At 65.7% G+C, this 7183-nt stretch overlaps 1 protein-coding gene across 2 annotated transcripts; it reads left to right on the top strand.

The window, feature by feature from the left end:
• Window positions 1-1501: 1501 nt before the first annotated feature.
• On the top strand, window positions 1502-6220 carry CDT1 (chromatin licensing and DNA replication factor 1). Of its 2 annotated transcripts, none has more exons than XM_086758085.1 (10): window positions 1502-1907; window positions 2403-2567; window positions 2657-2883; window positions 3338-3532; window positions 3638-3783; window positions 4092-4195; window positions 4478-4666; window positions 5025-5159; window positions 5250-5451; window positions 5559-6220. In XM_086758085.1, the coding sequence occupies exons 1-10, from the start codon at window positions 1587-1589 to the stop codon at window positions 5720-5722; spliced, it is 1848 nt and encodes a 615-aa protein (XP_086614211.1). In that variant the 5' UTR covers window positions 1502-1586; the 3' UTR covers window positions 5723-6220. The 2 variants fall into 2 exon arrangements, with proteins under 2 accessions (XP_086614211.1, XP_086614210.1); XM_086758084.1 differs by having other exon boundaries at window positions 3335-3532.
• The last annotated feature ends 963 nt before the right edge of the window (window positions 6221-7183 follow it).

Genomic DNA, 7183 nt, shown 5'->3' with positions numbered 1-7183 from the left:
TCCCCGAGCTGGGTGTGGGATCCTGCATCCCCGGAACTGGGCGCGTGACCCCGTATCCCTAGAACGGGGAAGTCGCTGGGAACTGGGCAGCACTGGTAACCATCAGTCCCTACCGGGAAGCATCGGCCCGTCAAATTCTCCGCATTCTTTGGCTTCCCGGTGCTTGTTTTCCGAAAATATTTAATAAACTGACACCCACTCACCCCCCCATCCCAGACCCCAGACACGTGAAGCCGCAGCCGCCCAGACACCCCCGCCCACGCCGCAGCCCCCAAACTGCGGGCAGCGTGGGTCCGAGGGTCCCCAAACAGGGGGGTCCTGGCGAGTTGTGGTGGGTGCGAGCCCCTCGTGGGAGCTGGGGTGGGGCTGTGGGCACCCAAACGGCTTCCGAGCACCCGCATCGCTGGGACCCGGGGGGATTTGCTCACGTAAATAAAATGCTTGGCGACGCCGAGCCGTGAGGCTTCGGCATTAACGCCACGGCCGTGGAATTTCCACCCAGGTGTGGAAATCACGGCCACAAAAACCCCTGGGGTTGCACCCCCCCCGCTTCCCCCCTAGAATGGATTCGGGAAAGGGCACGGCACCCGCGCCGGCGTCGAGCGCTCGTTGCACCGCAGCCGGGCCAGGAACGGAGGCTGTGGAAATAAATGGGCGCCGGGAACGACACCCCAGGGCCCTGCTTCGTGGGGCCGAATCCGGCCCCGCTCCACTTCGCCGGCCTGGCGCAGGCTCGGCGCGGCCCCGTAATGCGCTGCGGGCGCGGCCCGAGTGCCCGGCGAGGAGTCCGATGGGCGAGCGAAGCGTCTCCCACGTCCGGGCTGTGCCATTAACGCGCCGGCTGCACTGCGGGGCTGGGGGATGCTGGGCTACGGGGGTCCTGCGGAACCCCTTTTCCCCACGGTTGGCGCTCGCCACCGGGCCACCCCCTGGAACCGAGGAGGGGGCGAGGGTGGCACTGTCCCTCGAGGGACCCCGCAGCCACCGCAGAGCTCTCGGCCCCGGATGGAGGGGTGGCCACCAGCCCAGTGGCCAGCGCCATTTTGGTGCTGCTTGCCCCTGCTCTCCCCCTCCTCGGGGGTCCCCCAGCTTGTGGCCCCCCGCACTCGCCCAGCAGCCCCCATCCCCGCAGCGGGCAGGGGCACACGCTGCACCAACCGGTCCCCTGAGCCAGGCACTGTCACTGCCCCTCCCCTAAAAAAAAACCAACCAACCAACCAAACACCCCACAAACAAACACAAAAACCCAACCCCCAAAAAAACCAAAAACATCCCAAAAACACACAAAAAAAAGCACAAAAAAAAACCCCCAAAAAAACAAAAACAAAAAAAAAACCCCACAAAAACAGCTTAGACCCCCGCAGCCCCCTCCACACCCCCACGTGCCGCACCGCTGTAAGGAGGCGCGGCGCCTTTAAGAACCCGGTGGCGCCAAATCCGCCCCACGTGACCACTGCCTCCGCCCCCAATCACCATCCCGGTGGGCGGTGCCGCGGCGCGCGCGCGCGCGGGTTCCCGCCACGGGACCGGGAGGCTTTGGCGGGCGCGCACGTGTCGCCGTCCCCTGTACCGGTACCGGTACCGGCATGGCCCAGCTCCGCCTCACCGATTTCTTCGGCCGCACGAAAGCGGCTACCGGAGCCCCGGGCAAAGGCGGCGGCTGCCGGCTCAAGGCCGCCGTTACCGGTCCCGATGAGGGGGGGACGAGCCCCCACCCGCCGCTGCCCGGTTCACCGCGGACCCCGGCCCGCGGGGGCTCGCCGGCGTTGCGGGGCTTGGCGGGGAGAAAACGGAGCCGCCGTGAGATGGAAGGGGAACCGGTAGCCGGAGCCGGGGAACCGACGGGGAAATCGGCGCGGAAGAGGCTGGAGCTGCGGCGGGACGCGGAGCCGGGGCCGCCGGCCGCGGTAGGGAGATGGGGGGGGCGCGGAAAACCGGGGTACCGTCTCCGGAACAATCCCCCTCAGTACTGACCCCCCAAGGGCTTGATCCCCTCTCTGAGCGCGGACCCCCCCCCTCAAGGTTTTGACCCCCTCTCTGAGTGCGGGACGCCCCCCTCAAGGTTTTGACCCCCTCTCTGAGTGCGGGACGCCCCCCCCTCAAGGTTTTGACCCCCTCTCTGAGTGCAGGACCCCCCCCATCGGGGCTTGCCCCCCCGTCTCCTGATGCAGACCCCCCCTCCAAGGGCTTACCCCCCCCCGACTGCAGACACCCCCCTCAAGGGCGTGACCCCCTCCCCTAGTGCAGCCCCCCCCCAAGGGCTTAACCCCCTCCCTGAGTGCAGACCCCTCTATGCCTCCCCCACGCAGTGCAAGGCTGGGGGGGGGCACTGGGGAGGGGTCCTGGTGGGTGGGTTCCCCGCGTGTCCCCAAACAGGGTCTAACTCTGCTGCTCTCTCGCAGGCCGCCAGCCCTTCGCCTCCGGCCCCCCCTCGGCCCCCGCCGCCACCCTCGCTGGACCTGGCTGCGGACCCCCCAGCCGCCACCACCCGCACCCCCAACCGCGGGCAGGACGGGGGGACGCAGCCCAGCACAGCCCCCCCGGGGACAACCAGGCGCCTGCAGCGGGTACGGGACGAGCATTTCTGCCCCAAATATTTTGTGTTTCTTGCTGGTGCGTGAGCCCCGCTCTGACGTTGTGCCCCCTCCCCACCCAGGAGGACCTGGCCGGGCTGCGGTGCCGCCTGCGAAGGGTGAAGGAGCTGGCCCAGTTGCCCCAGTTGCCACCCGTCCCCGCCGGGGCCAGCACCGACCTGCGGAGCCGTCTGGAGCGAGTTCGGCAACTGGAGCTGCGCATCCGGGAGAAGAAAGCGGGAAGCAGAGGCACGCCGGCGACGCGGCCGGCCGGGGACGCTGAGGTGGCAGCTCCTGCGGCAGAGGCCGGGTGAGGAGCGGCTTTGGGGACACAGCCCCGGCTTTGAGGGGAAATCGGGGCGTCCCGGTGACTGCCGCGGCCCTGCAGTGGTTTTGCAGGGGTCTTCCCTCCCCGTGGGGGAGCGTGGGGGCTCTGGGGGAGCGCTGGACCAGCCCCGCTGCACGTAAAGGGCTTCTCCGAAGCAAAACTCGAGCATGGTCCAAGCCACCCTGACTCTGCCACGAGCACCGGGGCATCCCCGTCCCCAGGACACGGAGGGTGGGTGATGCAACCCAGGTTCCGGCGAGTTGTGAAGAGTTTTGGGATGAAGGGAGGATTTTCCCCTAACCAGGGTGGGCTCCTGGGCTCTGGGGTCAGCCCTGCTGGCAGCGGGACCCCCGTCTTTGGCCAGTCTCGGTCCCTTGGGGCCACCCCAGCGGCTGTTGCACGTCGGGGGACCCTGACTCCTCTCCTTTCCCAGCAGCGAGAAGCCCCCCGCGTACCAGCGGTTCCACACCCTCGCGCAGGACATCCCCCCGGGGCTCACGCTGCCCTACAAATTCAAGGTGCTGGCGGAGATGTTCCGCAGCGTGGACACCATTGCTGGGATGCTCTTCAACCGTTCCGAGACCATCACCTTCGCCAAGGTCAAGCAAGGGGTGCAAGACATGATGCGCAAGTACGTTGGCGGCGGTGGGCAGCCTGTTTCGGGGTCCCGGCTGGAGCTGCCGGGTAGATGCCCGGGTGTCAGTCGGGTTCCTGACCTCTCCGGGTGCCGTTGCAGGCAGTTTGAGGAGCGGCACGTGGGGCAGATCAAGGCGGTGTACCCCGCCTCATACAGGCTGCGCCAGGAGAAGAACATCCCCACCTTCAGCAACGGCGTGAAGAAGTCCGACTACCAGCTCACGCTGGAGCCGGTGCTGGGGGATGGTACGTACGGATCCCCGGAGAGCTGGGGTGCGCTTGGTCCTGGCTGGGATCCCTGAATCTCCAGGGATGCTCTCCGCTTGGTCCGTTAGATAATCACGTGGCACCGAAGGGCCTGAGTGTGTCGGAAGTGGTGGAAAACACTTTTGGGACGAGTGGGAGGGTGACGGGGCAGCGATTCCGGCAGCGGCTCAGCCCCACGCCGCGGCTCTGATCCTGGCCTTCCCGAGGCTCTGGAGGTTTGGGCCCCGTCACGGCGTGGCCGCGCTTTGCCGAGGCGCCGCGGGTGACACTCGTGTCTCTCCTCGCAGAGGAGAAAGTGGGCGGCCGCCCGCACTTGTCGGCGTCGCGCTTGCTGGAGCGCAGGAAGGAGTTCAACCGCAACCTGGTGAACATCGTCAAGCAGCACCACAAGGTGAGGGACCCCCCCGGCACCCTGCGCTTTTGGGGTCTGGGGTTGCTCCGGTCGCCGTCTAGAGGAACGGGCAGAAGGAGCGGGCTGGCGTCCGGGCTGAAGGACATCGCTGGCTCCTGTGGGATGCTCTTGGCAGCGGGTGGGAAGGATGGCAGCTGGAATCTCTCCCGGCTCCGAGTTTCCTCCAAGCCAGCTGCCGTGCCGTGCTGGGAGCACGGGGCGATGGCCGGCTCCCCGTACCTGTCCCGCGGGTGCCGTGACACAGCTCTCTCCCCTTTCCAGGCGTTCCTGGCCGCCCTCAGCCCTCCCATGGTGGTGCCGGAGGAGAAGCTGACCCGCTGGCATCCCCGCTTCAACGTGGACGAGGTGCCGGACATCAGCCCGGCGGAGCTGCCGCGGCCGCCCCAGGAGGAGCGGCTCACCACGGCTCAGGAGGTGCTGAGCACGGCTCGGGGGATGCTGATCCCCAAGGTGAGCGGGGGGCTGGCTCCGTCTGCGGCTGGCAGACCTCAAGCCAGCCGTGTCTCCGGGAAGACATTACCAGATCGGGGTCGGGAAGGATCGTTTCCGAGCCACGGGGCTCGGAGCGCTGTAAGATGCGGGCAGGTGAGACTGCGAGCCGGGCTGTTACTGCGGCAGGCTGTGGTGTAGGACTGGTTTTGGGGTAGAGGAGCTGTCAGCACTGATTTTGGGGCTGGGAGAGGAGATGAAGCGCCTCGAGCTGTCCTCCGCACAGGCAGGGATGGGTCAGATGCGGGGGCGGTGGAGGGGAAACTTCTCCTTCCTCCCAGCTGTAACCCAACTCCTCCTCCCTCTTCCACATGAGCAGATGGAAAAAGCCCTTGCCAACCTGGCCTTAAGAACCGCCGGAGCCGATGAGGGGGAACGGGCGGTTTCCAAAGCACCGGCCCCTGCCAGCACCTCCAGCGCTCTGAAAGGGGTGTCCCAGGCCCTGCTCGAGAGGGTGAGTAATTCGGTCCTGGCCCTAACTCCGGTGCTGGGAGGGCCGGGGGGGACCTGCCTGGGTCTCACCCCATCTTCTCCGCTCCCCAAGATCCGGGCGAAGGAGGCGCAGAAGCTGCAGGCGCTGATGACGCGGGACGTGCGGCAGGAGGAGCGGCTCGCCATGCTGGGGCGGCTGCCGGCCATGGCCCGCATCCTGCGTAACGTCTTCGTGGCTGAGAAGAAGCAGGCGCTGAGCATGGAGGTGGCTTGTGCCCGCATGGCTGACAGCTACGACACCCAGATGCCTCCTGGTAGGAAAGCGGGGCGGGATCTCCTCGCCGGGGTGAGGGGGTCTTTGCGGGAGGAAGGGGTTGGGGAGCTGAGCTCTGACCCTGCGCCTTCCCGCTCCTTTTCGCAGGCGAGATGGAGAAACACTTGCGCCTCTTGGCAGAGCTGCTGCCCGACTGGGTGGGGATCCACGCCGTCAGGACAGACACCTACATCAAACTGGACAAGGGGAAGGACCTCCGCCTCATCGCCGAGCGCCTCGCCAAGGCGGCGAAGGAGGCGGAAGCCCCCTGAGCCCCCCCGAGGGTCCAGGCATCCCCCGTGCAATCTCCTCCATATGTAGCAAATCCCGACTGCGCTCTGGGGACTGGCGTTGGCTGACGGGATGCTCATCCTCAGGGATGTCCGAGGAAGAGCAAAACGCCTTAATTTCACTAATTCCTCTGCTGGGGTCCGTGAAGAATGTAGTTCCCCTAATCCTCGAGCGGAAGGCAGGAGGCCCCGCGTCCTGGGGTGAGGATGCAAGCGGTGAAGAGGAGTTCTTCACTGCTTTTCTGCGTTCTCCTGAAGGTTTGAGGCAGGAGGTTTCTTCCATTAACTGGGCCCCGGCGGGGCAGGGTGAGAGGGTGGCAAGGCAGGAAGGAGTGAGAGAAGAAGTCACAAACTGATGTTTTTGGAGTTCTGGGCCTCGTTCTGTTTTTAAGGGAGGGAAAACGCATCTCCAGCGCTGGCTGGAAACAACTCCAGGACTTGTCAAAACATATTTGTATTAAATGTTTTAAATATAGCTGACTTGCGTTAACCCAGCGCTCTTCCTCCGTGAGCTGCCTGCGCCGCGCTAGCACCGCGGTTCTCCATGGCAATTGGCGCCGGGAAGGGCTGGGTCCTCATCCAGCGCTCCTGGAGAAAAACTTACTGGAAAAAGTGAGCGTGGGGTTTGCAGGGAACTGAATGCGGCTTTTGTAAATCAGGAACCGCGGAGCAGCTCCCGCGGGGACGGGAGCAGGCAGGGCTGCGGTGGGCGCCAGGGTTGGGGGGTTTTCCCAGGGGAAAGCCTGGCTCGCTGGGATGAAGTGGTTTGGGAAGAGGGAGAAAGAGGGTGCTGAGTGCTGCAGAGGTGCCAGCATGGTTGGGTCAGTATGGGTGCAGGTGCCCGGCACTGCATCAGGGACACCGCAGTGCTGGTCTTAGTGTGGGGCATTGAGGACTCGCAGAGAGAGGTGACCGTCCTTCGTCCTTCTGGGTGGGAGACTGCTGGTCCAGGGAAGCGTCCCCACCTGATGAGCACCGGTCTCAGAGGCTGGTGGCCCTCCTGGACCATTCTTTGGCCAGTTGGCCAGCACCTCTGGCAGGAGGTAGCCCTCTTTCCAGGGAGGAGGGTTTAAACCCCACCCGGAGGGATGCACAGGGGTGCAAGACTTGGCTCTGGGTGTGGGCTGGGCTAACGGCCACGCTGAACATACCTCGCTGCGGTGGAGAGAGGAGCTGGCTCCCAGAGGAGCTGGTTTCGGCAGCCTGGCAGGCACATGTGTGCCCCAGGAGAGCTCGCAGCGAGCTCCCGTTCTGCTGCTTGGGACAAAAAAAGCTTTCCTCCTGCCTGGAAACCACCCCTGCACAGCCTCGCCTCTACGAGCAAATTACATCAACGGGCGCTCGCGGCCCGGCCAAGGCAAAGGCACCGTCCCCGCGTTCCCTGATGTCACCCCTTGGCCCCGCACGCAGCCAGCCCTGGCACCGGCAGGGCTTACGCTCGCT

This window comes from Chlamydotis macqueenii, chromosome 13 (genome assembly GCF_036417535.1).
Source record: "Chlamydotis macqueenii isolate bChlMac1 chromosome 13, bChlMac1.mat, whole genome shotgun sequence".
In the NCBI taxonomy this organism is placed as follows: Eukaryota; Metazoa; Chordata; class Aves; order Otidiformes; family Otididae; genus Chlamydotis; species Chlamydotis macqueenii.
This window is presented reverse-complemented; position numbering and strand designations above follow the sequence as displayed.

Coding starts and splice junctions, on each gene's coding strand:
- CDT1 (XM_086758084.1), top strand. CDS start 1,587: ATGGCCCAGCTCCGCCTCACCGATTTCTTCGGCCGCACGAAAGCGGCT. Junction 1,908..2,402: donor AGCCGGGGCCGCCGGCCGCG/GTAGGGAGATGG, acceptor GCTCTCTCGCAG/GCCGCCAGCCCTTCGCCTCC. Junction 3,533..3,637: donor GTGCAAGACATGATGCGCAA/GTACGTTGGCGG, acceptor GTGCCGTTGCAG/GCAGTTTGAGGAGCGGCACG.